At 45.7% G+C, this 20,396-nt stretch overlaps 1 protein-coding gene across 2 annotated transcripts in view; it reads left to right on the top strand.

Annotated features, from left to right (window-relative positions):
* ALDH5A1 (aldehyde dehydrogenase 5 family member A1) overlaps nucleotides 1-20,396 on the top strand; it is a 47,583-nt gene that overhangs the window by 10,472 nt on the left and 16,715 nt on the right. Inside the window, exons 1-2 of one of the 2 annotated variants that reach the window (XM_075826570.1) lie at nucleotides 861-1,627; nucleotides 5,643-5,726. In XM_075826570.1, coding sequence (XP_075682685.1) covers nucleotides 1,373-1,627; nucleotides 5,643-5,726 — 339 coding nt within the window. In that variant the 5' untranslated portion in view covers nucleotides 861-1,372. Of the gene's footprint in view, nucleotides 1-860; nucleotides 1,628-5,642; nucleotides 5,727-20,396 lie in introns of those variants that run through there. The other variant, XM_075826571.1, reaches the window with a different exon arrangement.

Genomic DNA, 20,396 nt, shown 5'->3' with positions numbered 1-20,396 from the left:
GAATCCTGTTGCCGTTCCAGCGTTCCAGTCCCCTGTTGTCATCTTTCCAAATTGTGCACTGCAATCTCAGACTTACTTATTCAGAGTTTTCTTCTGAGACATCCTCCACCCTCCACTTCCCACCGATGGACCAGCGCCGATAACTCAGAGCGCCGAGGATGTCATCGGAGGGTAAAGGAGAGAGGGGGCGTGTCTCAGACTTCCTAGAAACGCTGTATAGGGAAAGTCTGAGACTGCGGCGGACATTTAGGAACGATGATAACAGGAACTGCGGCAGGATCCTTCAGGAAGAGGGCACCGGGTATGATGACTCTGCATTTGCAATGTATAGTCACATTTTTATTTTTGATTGGAGGATCACTTTAATTTTAGAGATTGGTCAACAGCATCTCCTCTGTAATAAACAATGTGTAAATTAAACACTAACTTATATTTACCCCAAAAGGTGTCTAAAGACACTAGAATTCGTTCTGCATAAAACACAAGGTCTCATATTAACAAAACATTGGCATAAAAAAGGGTTATGCCTATTGGAGGCAGAGATGGAAAAATTGTTAGGGTGCTAATTAAAAATTGGCTAGTCTTTAAGGGGTTACAGTGATTGGACTGCTAGTCATTACTGATATGATATTAGAATATTTGCTTGCTGCAAACGTTCAACTGATCTCATCAAGGTCGTTCATCTCGGCTCTGTTGCCTTCTTTGTGGACATTATGGCCTCCCACAACTAGATGGCGACAATAATGCAAACTAGTCGATTCTGAAGGAAGCTCTTCAGAAGAGAGAGAACTGTGAGAAGTCGAGAGTGACTGGAGGAGGGCAATGATTGGACGGGAATGACTGGATGAGGGCGATGATTGGAGGACGGTGATCACAGGAATACAGTTATTGGGGCGGAGGAGAACGTCTACCGGAGAACGCTGATTGGAGGAGAGCGCAGACCGGAGACCGCTAATTGGATGAGGCAATTTATGCCTTTTTCTATCTGCTGTCACAGAATGCGCAGCAATTGCTGCACGGCGTCCTGCTGCCAGTAGCTCTTGTTATCGGGCGGATATAGTTCTAAAGGTGCGGGCAGCGGTAATTGGCCGCGCTGGGGTCGTATATGTTACCCTTGTAATTGCACTGCACCGGCGCTGTTTTACGTGATCTAGCTGCTCATTTTACGACGACAGGATTATTGTACTGTGACAATCATAATATATTGCCACCTTTGCACACCGTGCGTTGTATTGCGCGTTATCAATGATTTATCTGGCTGAGTTCTTGGCAGATGAACATCTAGAATAATGATTGCTGTTTATTGTATTACTTAGTTAATGGTTGCTGTGACTTCGCATTCCAGTGACCGACCTTTCAGCTCAGAGAGGGAATGTCTGGCATTCTAAGACTTCCATGTAGGATGGCATCCACCTGTGCCTCATCATTGCCCGCTTCTCTATTGCGCTCTGCCGCTTATGTTGGGGGCTCATGGCTACAATCTTCTGACTCCGCGACTTTCCCAGTTTTGGATCCCGCAACCGGTAAAGAACTCGTCCAGGTTGCAGATTGTGGACCTAAAGAATGTCGGGAAGCAGTGAAAGCCGCAGCCAAAGCCTTTCAGTCCTGGAAAGATGTGTCCAGTAAGGTGAGTCTTGCTCGCCATAAGGGTATGTTCACACACAAAACGAAAAACGGCTGTAAAATACGGAGCTGTTTCAAGGGAAAACCGCCTCCGATTTTCAATAATCAAACATTTTTTGATGCGTTTTTTGTGGACGATTTTTGGAGCTGTTTTTTTATTGACACAATGAAAAATGGCTTAAGAAGTGACATGCATTTCTTTTACAGGGGCGTTGTTTTACGTGCCATTTTTTTCGAATGTCACCTAAAAAAACGACCCATCGGAACCAAACAACGTTTTTTCCATTGAAATCAATCAGCAAATGTTTGGAGGCGTTCAGCTTGCGTTTTTCAGGGTGTTTACGGCCCGAAACACAGCTGAAAATCAGCCGTGTGAACATACCCTCAAGGATACGACGTTTGTTTATGGCGCTTACTATGTTTCTGATACCAAAAAGATGGGAAATTATTGGTTAAAAATCATTAGGAAATATTAGCAGAATTTTTTTTAAAGTGTAGCTAAACTAGGGATGTCACGATACCAGAATTTGGACTTCGATAACGATACTTTCTGTAGTATTGCGATTTCGATACCAAATCTATACTTTGCCAACAGTAATAAAAAAAAAATCTTACATTTTCTGATGTGAGGCGCGAGGTGTTATTGAATTTTGAACGTGCCTCACATTAATAGTAATTAACCCCATCCTGTTTCTCATTCATAATGGGTTAATGTGTAAGGTACATGACGGGGTTAATTACTATTTGGCTATGTTCACACGGAGTATTGTGCCGAGTTTTTGGACGCGGAAACCGCGTCGCAAAAACGGGCCGAAAACGCCTCCCATTGATTTCAATGGGAGGCGTCGGCGTCTTTTTCCCGCGAGCAGTAAAACTGCCTCGCGGGAAAAAGAAGCGACATGCCCTATCTTCGGGCGCTTCTGCCTCTGACCTCCCATTGACTTCAATGGGAGGCAGAGAAAGCGTATTTCGCGCTGTTTTATGCCCGCGGCGCTCAATGGCCGCGGGCGAAAAACGGCGCGAAAATCGGCGTGCAGGGAGAGGAATATCTGCCTCAAACTTCCAAACGGAATTTTGAGGCAGATATTCCTCCTGCAAAATACCTTGTGTGAACATAGCCTTAATGTGAGGCACATGGAGGTTAAAGAGGCTCTGTCACCAGATTTTGCAACCCCTATCTGCTATTGCAGCAGATAGGCGCTGCAATGTAGATTACAGTAACGTTTTTTATTTTAAAAAAACGAGCATTTTTGGCCAAGTTATGACCATTTTTGTAGTTATGCAAATGAGGCTTGCAAAAGTCCAAGTGGGTGTGTTTAAAAGTAAAAGTCCAAGTGGGTGTGTATTATGTGCGTACATCGGGGCGTTTTTAATACTTTTACTAGCTGGGCGCTCTGATGAGAAGTAACATCCTCTTCTCTTCAGAACGCCCAGCTTGTGACAGTGCAGATCTGTGACGTCACTCACAGGTCCTGCATCGTGACGGCCACATCGGCAGCAGAGGCTACAGTTGATTCTGCAGCAGCATCAGCGTTTGTAGGTAAGTCGATCTTACCTGCAAACGCTGATGCTGCTGCAGAATCAACTGTAGCCTCTGGTGCCGATGTGGCCGTCACAATGCAGGACCTGTGAGTGACGTCACAGATCTGCACTGTCAGAAGCTGGGCGTTCTGAAGAGAAGAGGATGTTACTTCTCTTCACAGCGCCCAGCTAGTAAAAGTATTAAAAACGCCCCGATATACGCACATAATACACGCCCACTTGGACTTTTACTTTTAAACACACCCACTTGGACTTTTGCAAGCCTCATTTGCATAATTACAAAAATGGTCATAACTTGGCCAAAAATGCTCGTTTTTTAAAAATAAAAACGTTACTGTAATCTACATTGCAGCGCCTATCTGCTGCAATAGCAGATAGGGGTTGCAAAATCTGGTGACAGAGCCTCTTTAAATTCATCACACCTTGTGCCCCACAATAATAAGTGATAGAAAGCAGTTTTTATTTTATTTTTTTACAGCGTACACATCATAAATGATGCAAAAAAAATTGTTGTGCAGGTTATTACGGCCGCGCCAATACTGAATGTGTGTATATTTTATGTATTGACTTGTTTTAATGTTTATTTTAAAAATAGTGTGTGTATTTTTTTATTTATTTAACATTACTTTGTGTTTACTTTTATTTTTAAACTTTAATGTACTGACATATATCAGATATATGCCAGTACATTAGCCTGTGTAAGGATAGTACACAGGCAGTTGTTAGGACATACCTAAGTATGCCATAACAGGAGATATGGTAAGACAGCCCTGGGGTCCTTCAATGGACCCTGGGCTGTCTGCCCATATATGGTATGTCCCTCAAACGCGCCACAGGAATTCCCTGTGACGCGATCCAAAGGGCATCCCCCCTGAATGCTGCAGTCCGCTTTGATCGCAGCATTCAGGGGAATAGCGGCGGAGATGAGTGGTTTCTCTGATCTCCGCTGTAATACAGCCATTGCCCCGCTCCTGACATTAAGTGCGCGCGCGGTCAGCATGAGGTGATGCGGTCGGCGCTGCACTAATGAGCGGCGGAGCAGGCACTGAAGACAGAACATGGGTGTTTTGCAGAGTGCTCGCAATGTTCTGTCTTCAGTGCCGCAGCTCATTTGTACAGCGCTGCCCGCATCGTATCATCCTGACGGCACGCACTTGTCAGGACTCAGGCCGCACAGCTCCGTATCGTAATACATGAAACAACGGTATCGAACCGTTTGGGGATGCAGAGTATCGAAACAGTATCGAAGTTTCGATGCATCGTGCATCCCTAAGTTAAACATTTGACTAACTTCTGTCATGTCATAGTGACATGTCAGAAGTTTGTATTGGTGGGGGTCCGAGCACTGAGACCCCCACGAATCGCTAGAACGAATTAGCTGAAGCCCTTGTGCGAGCGCTCAGCTGCTTCCGGCTTTTTCCGGAAATAAATGTATAGTGTACGGACTCAATAGAAAGTCTATGAGCCCATACTCCGATACATCGGCTTTCCGGAAAAAGCCTAACAGACACGAAGCGGCTGAGCGCTCACACGAGTGCTTCAGCTGCTTCGTTCCAGCGATTGGTGGGGGTCTCCGTGCTCGGACCCCCACCAATACAAACTTCTGACATGTCACTATGACATGACAGAAGTTAGTCAAATGTTTAACTTGGGGATGCACGATGCATCGAAACTTCGATACTGTTTCGCTACTCTGCATCCCCACCAATCATGTCAGAAGTTTGTCAAACGTTTAGCTACACTTTAAGTAATCCTGTGCTGATAAAAAAAAACCTGCATATTTTCAATGTAAATTATTGCACCCATGGCCAGGAAAGAAAAAAAATCACTAATGAATATTGCTTATCGTGCTGAATTTGTCAGGAAACTGTTTTATTTTGTAGATGTTCGGCCTGTCTCTAAGTTGGCTCATGCATGGCATCTCGATGTGTGTTTATCTGCTGGCACCCACTTCTTTCATGGCCAGGACCAAAACCATGTGATTCACCTGATCAGCTGGACCATCAGTCATTGGCATTTTATGGCCTGTCCTGTTGGCATAGGAAAGTCTGACTACAAATTCTATTCATCCGCTATGAGTAATATTTGTTATGGGACAGCTGAACTGGTTCCCAGAAGTGTTGCCACTCTGTAATAAATTTGGTGTCCGTTTCCTACTATTTATCACTGCATAACCAGTCCGAAATGCTTTTCACAAAAATGCACCCTCCAAAATAATGACAAATAATGTTTTAAAGGGTAAATGTCACATCCAAACGTGTAGCATTAGAAGTGCATGTATCGTAATCCCAAACCCAAATATTATTACTATTTTTGCACTCCACTTAGAAAGTGACCACTTAAATGTCTTTAATTCTTCTATTCCAGGATTGTGCCGTCAGGAGTTAATGTAACATACTCAGACGTTACTATTGCTATATCCATATTTGTAAACAAATTTTTTACCGGTGCTGAATTTGTGTTTTTTTTTTCTTTAGGAACGAAGCATTCTCTTGCGTAAGTGGTATGACCTGATGATGCAGAACAAAGATGAGCTTGCTCGAATTATCACAGCAGAAAATGTAAGTAAAACTTTTCATTCCCAAAATTGTGGGTTCTGCATGCTGTGACCTATGGACAATCTTCCTTGGGTTCACTGCTTAGAGGAACTTGAAGAATACTAGAGAAAGTATTGAAGCGTAGAATTTAGAGAATGTTTTGGTCACCTAGGTTGGTGTCACATTGCAGGTTCACACACTTCCGTTTTTCCAGCATGGTTATTTTTCAGGCACTTGGGTAGTTGGACCAGCTTCACATCTCATTATTGCGCTACGTTTAGCATGTACGTCAAGAAAGGACCCGGCATCTGCGCTAAACGTGCACGTAGGACTTCATAACCCAATGGAGGCCTGAAAAGTGTCCTTTTGGCCTATGTTGGTCGTTCGTTCTTTTTTTTTTTTTTTTTTTTTAAGGTATGGAATTGCGTAGTAAGCTACTCTATTCACTAAAACAATATAGTGCAAAAAAAACATCTACCGCACACTATACGTTTTTGTTTTTTTTTAACTCGGGGAGCCTTTTGGTGACGTATGCGACTGTATGGCATACGTTTAACATATACGCCGTGGGCTTTTTAATAGTTTTTCATCACCTTTCCATTAAACAGATGCCATTGTAGCCTATGGGTGATGGATGCATTAAATAGATGCCTAATAGTGGCATCAGTCACCCATAGACTAAAATGGCATCCGTTTAACGGATATATCATGAACTGTCATGACCTCAGTTCATGACGTATTTGTTTAACGTATACTATCGCAGTCTATGGTGATGGATGCATCCGTCACATCCTATGTTTTACGTCTGTGATTTTGCCGATGTATATGTCAAACATAGGCTATTTAATATGATGTGAACTAGGCCTAATAGAGTGAATGTTCTCCCCTGCCACACTGCCCGCTTTACCCACCATTGCTTGACACTTGTCTCTGCCACTAGTCTAATTTTTCCTCCATAACGGAATGTGCAAAGCATTCAAGTTGCAGTTCTCTGGTTGGTATACAGTCCTGGCCAAAAGTTTTGAGACTGACCAAAATTTTGCTGCTTCAGTTTTTATAGTGGCAATTTGCATTAACTCTAGATTATTATGAAAAGTGATCAGATGAATTGAAATTAATTGTAAAGTCATTCCTTGCCATGGAAATTAACTTAATCACAAAAACCTAATTTCCACTGCATTTAAGCCCTGTCACAAAATGACCTGCTAACATCATTTGGCTGAGTTCACACGAGCATGTTACGTCCGTAATGGACGGAACGTATTTCGGCCGCAAGTCCCGGACCGAACACACTGCAGGGAGCTGGGCTCCTAGCATCATAGTTATGTACGACGCTAGGAGTCCCTGCCTCGCTGCAGTACAACTGTCCTGTACTGTAATCTTGTTTTCCAGTACATCCCTCATGACCACTACAGGAGGAGGTTGCCCTATTGACCTCTGTAGGGACAGGAAGACAGAGCGGTTAAAAGGCCCCTCCCACCACCCCTTGCCAGTGTTCTTCCTGTCCCCACAGGGTCAGGAGCAGAGAGACGTCGCTCCTGTATTGTGCAGGAAAAGAAACTCGGGCAGGGGGCAAGATCGGGGGGTCCGTGCACTCCACCTTCTCTTCCCCCTAAAGCCCAGGCTAACACCCCTCGAACGAGGGGTCCCTTAGCTCCCACCCTGAGACACCTACCGGAGGAATCCTAGGCAGGGTTCGGGTAGTGTGTGGGGGCTGGGGATTCCCAAGCAGGCTTCGGCCTGGCCGCGGACCAGGCGGGGACCGGCAGCTCCATAGACGTGGACGCACTGGCAGGGATCCTCGCTGCGCCGCATAGCAAGCCTCAGTCGCCGGCTATGGCGGCTGCACTACAAGGAAAAACGAATAGCCGACCAGAAATGACGTCGGGCTACTTCCGGTCCGCGGCCATCTTGGAAGGCGGGAAATTCAAACGACCGCATTTAAAGGGACACGCACAGGTATGTAGTTAGAGCTGATAACTCTAACTTGGATTATTTTCGTGGATTGCATATTGCATTGCCTGTTACCTGTCGCGGTATGGAACTTCCTCGTCCTGATGGAACTCCAGATATGTCCCAGGGTCACGTGAGTCTCACCCTTGGGGTAAGGGTTATGACTCCTTATGTATGTACACCATACTTTACCGATCTTCGGTTTTCTCTAGGATAAAGATTCCTCTCAGAGACAAACTGATAAAAAGAAGGTTAAAAAATGTGCGACTTGTGCAAAAAAATTGCCAGAATCACATAGGAAACAATTGTGTCAGGATTGTATTGCAAAAATACTAAAGGAGGAACAACCAACGTTCATGTCCGAACTTAGGGCTATGATTCATGAAGAAGTGGGTCAGTCAGTAGCCTCCCTCGCCCCTCCTCGAGAAACTCCCTCCCACTCCCGGTCAAAAAGACCACGGATGGAAGTGGATCAAAAATATAGTCCCCCCTCTCAGGGGTCTGACTCGGAGCAGGAGTGTTATTACCTATCAGAGGGTGAGTTAGAAGAAGGAGAGGAACTCTTGCCTTCAACTTCTTCCACTCAAGAGAAAAAAAAATTCTTCTCTTCCGAGATGTCTGATACCTTAATTCAAGCAATACGGGAAACCATGGATATTCCCGAAGAAGACCAACCACATACCATCCAGGATGAGATGTTTGGAGGTCTAACGGAAAAGAAAACAAAGGTTTTTCCGGTAAACGAAAACCTCAAAATAATGGTGACAACTGAATGGGAAGGCTCTTCATTTCAAGAGCTTTTAAAAACAGACTTCTCTTTTGATCCAGAAGACACTAAACCTTGGGATGAGATCCCAAAAGTAGATGTCCCAGTAGCCAGGGTTGCTAAAAAAAACGCAATCCCATTTGAAGATTCCTCTCAGTTGAAGGACGCCATGGACCGAAAGGCAGACGGGCTACCGAAAAGAGCGTGGGAATCTTCCTCTGCTTTGATCTCGACTAATATCGCGGCCACATCAGTAGCAAGAGCAATGTTTTTATATGGTTAAACCAGCTAGAGACACATTTGATGATGAAGACATCACGACAAGATCTATTAGAATCTCTACCCTTACTAAAAATGGCAACCGGATTCTTGGTAGACGCTTCAGCGGAATCTATTAGATTTGCTGCCAGGAATGGGGCTCTCTCGAATGCTGCTAGAAGAGCATTATGGCTCAAAATGTGGTCAGGAGATACGAAGTCCAAGAACAAATTGTGTTCTATCCTGTTTACAGGGTCTCTGATGTTCGGTCCTCTCCTCGATAACATGCTGGAGAATGCAGCAGATAGAAAAAAGGGGTTTCCTGAAGAGAAACCAAAAAAACCCCCTCCGTTTGGGAAGTTTCGCCAACAGAGGGATCCTACCTTACAGAACTAAAGCGGGAAAGGGAAGTCCGGTCGCTGGAGTTACCCCAAAGGGAAAAGGGGTAGAGGATATCTCCTTAACCCAAATAATTCATTCCAGCCCTCAAATCAATGACGCCAAGAGCATAGGAGGAAGACTCCTACAATTTTATCCCAAATGGTCGAGAATAACCCAGAACCCCTGGGTTCTAAAGATCATAGAAGAGGGTTACAAAATAGAATTTTCCTCCATTCCTCCAGAAAAATTTCTAATAACCCAGTACCAAGCAAAAGACCTTCATCAGATCCTTATCCAGGACGTCCAGAAACTAATCAAATTGAGAGCCATTTCTCCAGTTCCCCACAACGAAATATGCAAAGGCCACTATTCAAAAATCTTCCTAGTCAAAAAACCAAACGGTTCCTACAGGACAATAATCAACTTGAAGGTCCCAAACAAATGGATGATATATCGAAAATTCAAGATCGACTATTCCTCTAATAAGGGAAGAGGCATCAATGTGTACGATCGATTTAAAGGATGCGTATTATCACGTTCCTATCCACCCCACGTACCAGAGATTCCTCAGATTCGCAATTCAGGACGGTCCTTCCATTCTCCATTTCGTCTGCCTACCTTTCGGCATTTCCTCCGCCCCCAGAATTTTTACAAAAATTATGGCAGAGATCATGGCATTCATAAGAAGTCAGGGCATAGTAATTATCCCATATCTAGACGACTTCTTGTTGACTGCAGATACTCCGTCTATCTTAGACAGTCATCGGTCACAGGTTCTTTCCCTACTACAGGAATTGGGATGGATAATCAACTTTCAGAAGTCGAGTCTTCCTCTCCAAAAACAGAAGGTCTTCTTAGGAGTACTGCTAGACTCCTCCCTTCAACATTCCTTCCTCCCAAGAGAGAAACAAATACTCCTACTGGCAGAAGTAAGGAAATTTTGGGGGAAAGACGCCTGTTCCATAAGGGAATGTATGCGGATGTTGGGAATGATGACGTCTTGCATCCAATCTATTCCATGGAGCCAATTTCACTCCAGACCCTTACAGAATCTGATCTTGTCCCAGTGGGATCGAAAACAGAACTCCCTGAATTCAAATTTCCGAGACTGTGAAATCATCCCTCCTGGGGTGGCTCTGCACAAACAACATAGACAAGGGAGTCCCCTGGAGAACTTCTCCTTATGTAGTGATTACCACAGATGCCAGCAAACACGGCTGGGGGTCGGTAATCCAAGACCAGCACTTTCAGGGCACATGGCCTGTTCAAATGAAGATGATGTCCTCAAACTTCAGAGAACTAAAAGCCGTATGGGAGACACTTATAAGAGCTTCACCCATCATAAAAGGGAAGCATATAAGAATTTTATCGGACAACACGACAGCGGTGTCCTTTCTTCGCCATCAAGGGGGAACAAGACACACGCTTCTTCAGGCCCTCTATACACAAATTTTCAGTTGGGCAGAAGAAAATGTCCTATCAGTCTCTGCAGTCCACCTAAAAGGCTCAGAGAACCTATCAGCAGATTTCCTGAGTTGGGAAAAAATAGACCCTGGAGAATGGTCCCTAAACAGGGAAGTCTTTCTGTCCTTAACCCGAAGGTGGGGCTATCCACAAATAGACCTGTTTGCCACGAGGAAAAACTCCCAGGTAGAGACATTCTTCTCCCTAAATCTCAGAGACAACCAATTGGGAGTAGATGCATTGTCCCAACCCTGGGGCATGGATCTGGCCTATGCCTTTCCTCCGTTTCCTCTAATACCAATGGTATTAAGAAAAATCCAGGAAGATTTGACAAAGCTCATCATTATTCTTCCCTATTGGCCAAAAGAAGTTGGTTTCCAATCGTAAAATACCTAGCGTTGGAAGAACCTATCATGCTCCCAGTCAGAAAGAATCTTCTCTCCCAGGGTCCCTTATTCTTCCAGGGAATAGAAACTCTGAAATTATCAGCCTGGATCCTGAAAGGCAGATCTTGAGGAACCACGGTCTGTCAGATGAGGTAATTTCAACTATCTTATCAAGTCATAAAGAAGTTACCTCGAAAATCTATCAAAAAATTTGGAAGAAATTCTGCTCCTGGTATGGAGACCCAGGACCAGACCCCTTTTCTCCCAACATTGCGAAAATCCTAGATTTTTTACAATCTGGATTCAAAAAAGGGCTTAGTCCTAGTACCTTAAAAGTACAGATTTCAGCCGTAGGAATTTTTTTTAATACTCCCCTGACTGAACATCGGTGGATCAGAAGATTCACTCAAGCGGTCTCTAAACTGAAACCTTCCCTAAAGAAATCAGTTCCTACCTGGGATTTGAATGTGGTGTTAACGACTCTTTGTGATCCCCCCTTTGTGCCGCTCGACACAATTAGTATGCATTTTTTAACTCTAAAAGCTGCATTCTTAGTCGCTATTACTTCAGCAAGAAGGATTGGAGAAATCCAATCTCTGTCAGTCATAGAACCGTACCTAAAAGTACAAGAGGATAAGATCATCCTAAAGCTGGATCCCTCCTTTATTCCAAAGGTATCTACTGCTTTCCATAGAGAACAAGAAATAATTCTACCTTCCTTTTATCCAGATCCAAAAAACCAACAAGAAGAAAAATTCCATTGCCTGGATGTCAGGCGAACAATTCTTCAGTATCTGGATAGAACCTCCTCCTGGAGACAAGATAAAAATCTATTTGTCCTGTTTGGGGGAAAGCATAGAGGAAAGAAAGGCTCTCTAGCGAGATTTGTAAAAACTACCATACAAGAAGCCTACAAGTCCCAAGGACTATGTGCCCCACAAGGCATCAGAGCCCATTCAACGAGGGCAGTTTCGGCATCCTGGGCAGAAAGAAGAGAAGCCTCTATGGACCAAATCTGCAGAGCTGCCACTTGGTCAAGCCATCATATGTTTTGCAAACATTATAGGCTCGATGTTCTGTCCGATACGGATTTAAGTTTTGGACGGAAAGTCCTTCAATCCGTAGTCCCGCCCTGAGCATTATAATCTGGTATTGCTCCTGTAGTGCTGTCATGAGGGATGTACTGGAAAATAGCAATTAGACCTACCGGTAATTGTATTTCCAGGAATCCATCATGACCGCACTCTTACATTCCCTCCCTTATTGAATTCTGATTTGTGCAATTAACATGTCAGTTATTATCCCTAGAAATAAAATCGGGTTGCATCCATCCTGGTGTAGTAATTGAAAAACACTGGCAAGGGGTGGTGGGAGGGGCCTTTTAACCTCTCTGTCTTCCTGTCCCTACAGAGGTAAATAGGGCAACCTCCTCCTGTAGTGTTGTCATGATGGATTCCTGGAAATACAATTACCGGTAGGTCTAATTGCTATTTTCAGTACGGGACAGTAGTTCCACGGAGAGGCAGGGACTCCTAGCATCGTACATAACTATGATGCTAGAAGCCCGGCTCCCTGCAGTGTGTGTGGTCCGGGACTTGTAGCCGAAATACGTTCCGTTCTTTACAGACGTAACATGCTCGTGTGAACCCAGCCTTTTAGTGATCTTCCTGTTCGCTCAGTAGAAAGTGTTAACGAGGACAAGGCAACTGATATCACTCTGTCATTGATTATAAGAGCAGACTGGTTGTTTTAAAAGGGGGGATGGTGGTTGAAATAATTGTCGTCTTCTGTTAACCATGGTTACCTTCAAGGAAACATGTGCAGTCATGATTTATTTTACAAGGACATTGCCCCTAAATCAACCATTTATCGGATCATCAAAAACTTAATGAAGAGAGGTTCAATTGCTGTGGGCTTCAGGGCGCCGAAGATCGTCCAGCAAGTGCCAGGACCATCTTTTAAAGAGGATTCAGCTACGTGATCGGTTCAACACCAGTGCAGAGCATGCTCAGGAATGGTAGCTGGCAGGTGTCAATGCATCTGCACGCACAGTGAGGTGAAGTCTTTTGGAGGCTGGGCTGGTGTCAAGAAGGACAGCAAAGAAGCCACTTCTCTCCAAGAAAAACATCAAGGACAGATTAATATTCTGCAGGAAGTAAAGGGATTGAACTGCAGAGGACTGGGGTAAAGTTACTTTCTCTGAGGCCCCCTTCAGAGTGTTTGGGACATCTGGAAGAAGATATGTCCGGAGAAGGAAAGGTGAGCGTTACCATGAGTCCTGCGTCATGCCAACAGTAAAGCATCCTGAGACCATTCATGTGTGGGGTTGCTTTTCATCCAAGGCAGTGGGCTCACAGACCATTTTGCCTAAGGACACTTCCAAGAATAAAGAATGGTATCTAAACCTCTTCCAAGAGCAACTTCTCCCAATGATCCAGGAGCAATTTGGTGAAGAACAATGCTTGTTACCTATTCACCTATGACCGCAACCCTGGAGAGATGTCCCATCCGCTGGACAGGAAACCTGAGGATATAAAATGGACACACCTCTCCACACACCCAGTCAGGTTTCCTGTCCTCCGGATGGAAGATTCTCCTGAGGAAAATACACTTCTCCCGGGATTGCAGACCCCCTAGCAAGACTTACCTTATTCCACTAGGGGTGCTCTGGAAAGGTATAAGTCTCCCTCTTGGGAGTAACCTTAGCCTGGGATAGGTACTCCTCCCTCCTCTCCCGGTCCATCGTCCCCCTCCTGCTGCAAAGCAGGATGGTGGTTTAAGGTCCACAGGGCGGGCCTTCCTCTGGTGGGGAGCGGATCCCCGGGGCTCGTTCGGCTTGGAAGGGGCCGGACCAGACCCAGCGTTGGCGGCTTTCCGGCGCTCTCACTGGCATGTCCGGTCGCCGCGACGCATCACTTCCGGGCGCGTCCAACACTCCAGGGGGGGAGTTCCGGTGGCCCACGTGGGGAGGAGGTGCTCCAGCATCCGGAGCGAGGGCCTCCCAGCCGATCCTTGGCCTATTTTAGGCCAGAAACAACAGGAGCTCGTTCTTCAGTCTTATTCTGCCATGGAGTCGCCAGGAGAAGCACCAGGACGCACTGAACGCTCGGATGCCAAGTCCTCCAGTCCGGTACTTGAGGATGCCAGGAGTGGGGTAAGAGGAAAACCTCTCCCTTACCTAATACTGTTCCCCTTTCTCTTGTGCATATGTTTAGGCCAGGGATTGTCCTAGGAAAAAGCAGGATAAGGCCCATAACAAGGAATGTGCGATATGTAAAAAGAAACTCGCATCTTCCTATAACAAAAGACTCAGAAATGTCTAGATAATATTATATCGGATTCCACAAATTTAGCCACAAGCATTAAGGACAGCCAGGGCGACTATGATTATAGACGACCCCAAAGAACCACGGTCCATCCAGGACGCTATGTTTCAAGGGCTAGGACCTAAAAAGAATAGAACCTTCCCCATCCATAGGAACATATCTATCCTTATTAAAAAAGAATGTAAAGCTCCCGATAAAAAGACAAGCATTCCCAAGTTTCTCAAAAGGAAGTATCCCTTTGAGGAGGACGCATGCAGGGACTGGGATACCCTATGGATAGAAAGGCCGAATTCTACCTTAAGAGAACCTGGGAAGACTCTACGGGGGGTTTCAAACCAGCCATTGCAGCCACCTGCGTGGCCAGATCCCTGAAAGTGTGGCTCACACAACTGGAGGTACATCTGAAAGACAAGACCCCTCGGGATCAAATCTTAGCCTCCCTCCCAACACTTTCTAAAGCAGCAGACTTCTTGGCAGACGCCTCAGTAGACGCGGTACGCCATTCCACCAGATCAGCGGCCCTGGCGAATTCAGCTAGACTAGCTATCTGGCTAAAGACCTGGAAGGGGGACACCGGATCCAAAGGGAAGCTGTGCGCTATCCTCTGTTCAGGAGATTTCCTTTTCGGGCCCCCACTTGATGACCTGCTGGAAAAGGCATCAGACAGTAAAAAGGGGTTCCCGGCACAAACAAGGCCAACAAGAGAGTCCTTTCGTCCCAGAGGGCCAAGTAACAAAAGAGCAGGGTACGCTAACCCTAGGGCACAGGACTTTAGACCATTGAGATTTCCTAGAAAAAACAAGTCCTTTCTTTTCAGGCCCCAGAAGGACCCTAAAAATAGGGACCAACAATGACGCCAAGGGGGCAGTGGGGGGTCGCCTTTCCCTGTTTCTCAAAGATTGGCGGAAGATTTCAGCAAATCCTTGGATTCTGGGAATCATGAAAACGGGGTACATACTAGAGTTCACAACCCTCCCCCCAGACAGATTCCTTCCTACGAGGGACCCAGTCCAACAAAAGATCCTAGAAATAGAAGTTCTGTCACTTATAAAAAAAAAAAAGAGGTCCTAATCCAGGTTCCAGACACAGAGATAGGTCGGGGCTTTTATTCCCCCCTCTTCCTAGTGAACAAACCAGGAGGAAAACACAGGGTCATTATAAACCTAAAAAAACTGAGCTGCTATCTGACCTACAAAAAATTCTGCATGGAGAGTATCACGTCAACTATAAACCTCCTCTCCAGAGACTGCGTGATGGCCTCAATAGACCTAGAGGATGCCTATTATCACGTACCCATATGTCATCGTCATCAAAAGTATCTAAGGGTATCAGTAACACTCAACGGGTCCGTATGCCACCTACAATACAGAGCCCTCCCCTTCGGCATCTCTCAAGCCCCAAGGGTATTTTCCAAGCTGATAGCGGAAATGACGTCCTACATCAGGATGAACGACATTCTCCTGATTTCAATATCTAGACGACTTCCTGGTGGTAGCAGAAATAGTTCCAACTCTGACCCTACACATACAGATAGTCCGGGACATACTGACAAAATTAGGATGGAACATAAATTAAAAAAAAATCGAATCTAAATCCATCGAAAAGATGTATATTCTTAGGAACCCTGCTGGATTCCTCCAAACAGATGACCTTCCTCCCAGAAGAAAATATCGGGCCCCTGATGGACAGGATATCAGAGATCTACCTGAGCCATACGACATCTTTCAGGGAAGCTATGTCAGTCTTAGGACTCATGACATCATGCATCCCAGCCGTACTATGGGCTCACTTCAAGTCCAGACCACTGCAGTGGGACATCCTAGACCAATGGGACAGGAGCAGTTTCTCCTTGGACCAACCCTTTCACATCTCTTCCACAGCAAGACTGTCCCTCAGATGGTGGCTAAGCAGGGAAAATCTCACAAGGGGTATTCCATGGAGGTTAACCCCTACTCTCAATATGAACACAGATGCGAGTCCATTACGACTCCTCTTTTCTTCAGGGTCAGTGGGACCAGCAGACCGCTCTCAGATCCTCCAACTTCAGGGAACTAGCAGCAGTTCTTCAGGCCCTGAGGGGATCCATACAGGCAATTTCAGGTCAGCATCTAAAGATCTATTCGGACAACACAACTACAGTATCCTATATAAACCGGCAAGGGGGTACGAGATCGGCCTCGCTGATGGGCCTAGCCACACAGATATTTTCTCTGGCAGAACACCACCTGCTGACTCTATCAGCCGTTCATCTCAGAGGGAAGGACAACCTGGTGGCAGATTTCCTAAGCCGGGAAAGGCTTCACCAATCAGAATGGTGCCTGAACACCACAGTATTTCAGGAGATCATCCTCAGATGGGGAACCCCATCAATAGATCTGTTCGCATCCAAAAGAAACAGAAAAGCCCAGAGGTTCTTCTCCCTAAATCCCTCAGACCACCCAACCGCAATAGACGCACTCTCCCAGTGCTGGAGTCTAGAGAGGGGCTACGCCTCCCCCCCCTCCCCCCCCCTGATGAACCTCCTAGCAAGAGTTTTAAAAAAGGTCAGAGAAGACAGGGCCAGCGTGATACTGATAGCCCCCTTCTGGCCAAAGAGACCATGGTTCACGTGGCTAAGAAAAATATCGTCACACCAACCATGGGTTCTTCCAAACAGGCCAGATCTTCTATATCAGGGCCCAGTATTACACCCCGACATTCAGAAGCTCCACTTGACCGCATGGAAACTGAAAGGATAATCCTTAGGCAGAGAGGATTTTCAGAATCCGTCGTCATCACCCTACTAGCCAGTAGGAAACTGATTACCTCAAGAATATATCTGAGGTCATGGAACGCATTCTTAAACTTTGCAGGCAGGGATATTAATCCTTTAACCAAACCAGATATTCCCCTAATATTGGATTTTCTCCAGGCGGGACTAAATAAAAACCTTCGGCCTACTACATTAAAGGTTCAGATTTCTGCTTTAAGTTCCTTTTTCAATTTTAAATTCGCAGAACACCCCTGGATCAAAAGATTTCTAGCGGCCGCCTGCAGACTTAAACCACAGATAAGGTCCCCAGTTCCTCCCTGGGACTTAAACCTCGTTCTCCAGGCTTTGATAAAACCACCCTTTGAACCCATACTCTATTTCCTTGAAGATCCTAACTTTCAAAATGACCTTTTTATTAGCCATTACATCAGCCCGTAGAGTGAGCGAGATCCAGGCCCTCTCTGTCCTTCCTCCACATACCCTACTGCTAGATGATGATGGAGTCATCTTAAAAACCCTACCAGAATTCCTTCCTAAAGTGGTTTCACCCATTCACCTAAACCAAGACATTGTCCTTCCCTCCTTTTGTGACTCCCCAAAGAATCAGAGGGAACAACAGTTTAACTGCCTAGATGTAAAAATATGTCTAGTCCAGTACCTAAAGCTTACGCAAGATCTGAGATCACAAAACTTGTTTATCCAGTTTCAGGGTCACAACAAGGGTTCAGCGGCCAGCAAAGCTACCATAGCAAGGTGGATCAAGCAGGTCATATGGCTAGCCTACATAAATCAAACACTCAAACCCCCAGAATTCTTCGGGGCACACTCCACTAGGGCCGTATCCACTTCATGGGCAGAAAGAGCAGATGCATCCCTAGACCAAATATGTAAGGCTGCCACATGGAGTTCTCCTCACACCTTCTTTAAACACTACAGATTACAACTACACACAGCTTCTGACTTGGCCTTCGGTAGGAAGGTACTACAAGCTGTGGTCCCACCCTAAAAATATTGATTTCTATTTTACATCTCCAGGGGTGCTGTCATAGGTGAATAGGTAAAAGATCGATTACTTACCGGTAATCTGTTTTTCAAGAACCTATGACACCACCCTGCTGTTACCCTCCCATGTCTGTAGTGGATGACCCTCATAAATTGGATCGCTACCTTTTAATTTGAGCATCCCTGTAAATATTGTACATATTAAGGTGTGAGGGACTTTCACAAAAAAAAACACACATATATAAACTAAACTACTTCTCATTCTGAGTTCTTCCTAAAGACTGGGTGTGTGGAGAGGTGTGTCCATTTTTATATCCTCAGGTTTCCTGTCCAGCGGATGGGACGTCTCTCAGGGGTGCTTTCATAGGTTCTTGAAAAACAGATTACCGGTAAGTAATCGATCTTTTCCAGCAGGATGGAGCACCATGCCACGAGGCAAAAGTGATAACGAAGTGGCTCGGTGAACAAAACATTCACATTTTAGGTCTGTGGCCAGGAAACTCCCCAGATCTCCATCTTATTGAGATCTTGTGGTCAATCCTCAAAAAGCAGGTGGACAAAAGAAAAAAAACACAGAAATTGTGATAAACTCCAAGCACTGATTAGGCAAGAATGGATGGCCTTCAGTCAGGATTTGGCCCAGAAGTTGATATCCAGCATGTCAGGGCGAATTGCAGAAGTCTTGAAAAAGAAGGGTCAACGCTGTAAATATTGAGTCTTTGCATAAACTTGATGTATTTGTTAAAGTTTAAAAACTTATGTAATGCCTATAATTGTACTTCAGTATACAATAGAAATATCTGACTAAAAGATCTGAACACTGAAGCAGCAAACTTTTGTGAAAAACTAAAATTTGTGTCTGTTATTTTGGTCAGGACTGGAGTAACTTTACCTAGTGACTACTTAAACTCTATTCTGCATAAAAAAAGTTTCTAAAAACATTTAGTACCAACAGCTCCAATTTTAGAACCATTAAATATCATATTCAATTTATGAAACATAGGGGGGCGTGGCCAGCAGTCGATGGCGCCGGTCGCATAAACTGAGAGCTCCGCGCCCTGCCACGCAGATCCAGCAGCCTACAGCGGGGAAAGGTGCCTCATATGGGGAAAAAAAGACCCCAAGGGTCTAGACTCACCCCTGCAGCACAGCACCAGGTCGCCGCCGCTCCACCAACGATCGACGGCTACTTTCTTCGGCGGCAAGCCACGCCGCTCCCTCAGCCGCAGCCATCTTGGACAGCCTCGTGTCAGAAGGAAGGGGAGATGTCCGAGCAGGGAGAGGAGACAGTGCCCCACGTACAGGGTAAGCTGAATAGCCGGATGGCTAAAGTTCACCCTCCCAGCTCCCCTAAGCTGTCCTCCACCTCGTCCTGTGAACAGCAGGGAAGGGGGTCCCCTATCCCAGGAGCAATGGAGGCCAGGCCACGAGGAGCATCAGCTCAGTCAGAGGCCCCAGTACACCTGCTTGAACCACCAATGTCACAGCCCTCAGCACAAATGGCCCTACAGATTTGGCCTGCACCTAAACCCCAACGGCCCACGATCCAGCAGCCGGGGAGGAGAGACGATCTGGGGGATACACCATCTTTGACCCCCTATGCCCAGGCCCCTGCATATGCCTCAGATTCTGACCTGGAGGATTCAGCCTCACTTCCTTCAGATGTGCCCCCTATGTGGAGGGAATGTTTCTCACAGTTGCCCACTAAAGAGGACTTTAAGAGTATGATACAAGAAGTGAAGGCAGCTTTTCGTTCAGAATTGGCGGGGGTGTCGCAGCATATACAGCAGATTGCTACGAGGGTGGAGGCTTTAGAAGATGACCACGATGCCACTAGGCGCCATGTTTCTGTGATACAGTCTTCAGTGTCCTCCCAGCTGGCGTCCATTAGAGATATGCAACTGCATCTAGAGGATTTGGATAACAGAGGTCGCCGTCATAATATAAGGATAAGGGGCATACCGGAGCCCTCGGGGTCTGAAGATCTTCCCATCGTGTTAGAGACTATCTTTAACGACCTTTTGGGTGCACCCCCGTCTAATCGGATACCGCTTGACAGAGCGCATAGAGCACTGAAACCAAAATCCATTACATCTCAGCCCAGAGATATCATCTGCTGTGTCCAGGATTTCCGCACTAAGGAGGACATTATGCTTAAAGCCCGTCAGCGTAAAGACCTGGAGTATGCCGGTGTGCCGATTCAGTTATTCCCGGATCTCTCCTGGATTACGTTACAGAAAAGACGTCTGCTTCGTCCACTTCTCGCAGCCCTACGGGACCACAATATTATTTATCGATGGGGGTTTCCGTTCTCCCTTACAGCCCGAAGAGATGGTGTTTCTGCAACCCTGAGGTACCCAGGGGATTTGCCTCATTTCTGTGACTCCCTTGGTATACCAACGCCCA

Source organism: Rhinoderma darwinii, chromosome 5, assembly GCF_050947455.1.
Source record: "Rhinoderma darwinii isolate aRhiDar2 chromosome 5, aRhiDar2.hap1, whole genome shotgun sequence".
Classification (NCBI taxonomy): Eukaryota; Metazoa; Chordata; class Amphibia; order Anura; family Rhinodermatidae; genus Rhinoderma; species Rhinoderma darwinii.
The sequence above is the reverse complement of the archived record's forward strand: the minus strand, read 5'-3'. Positions and strand labels throughout refer to the sequence as shown.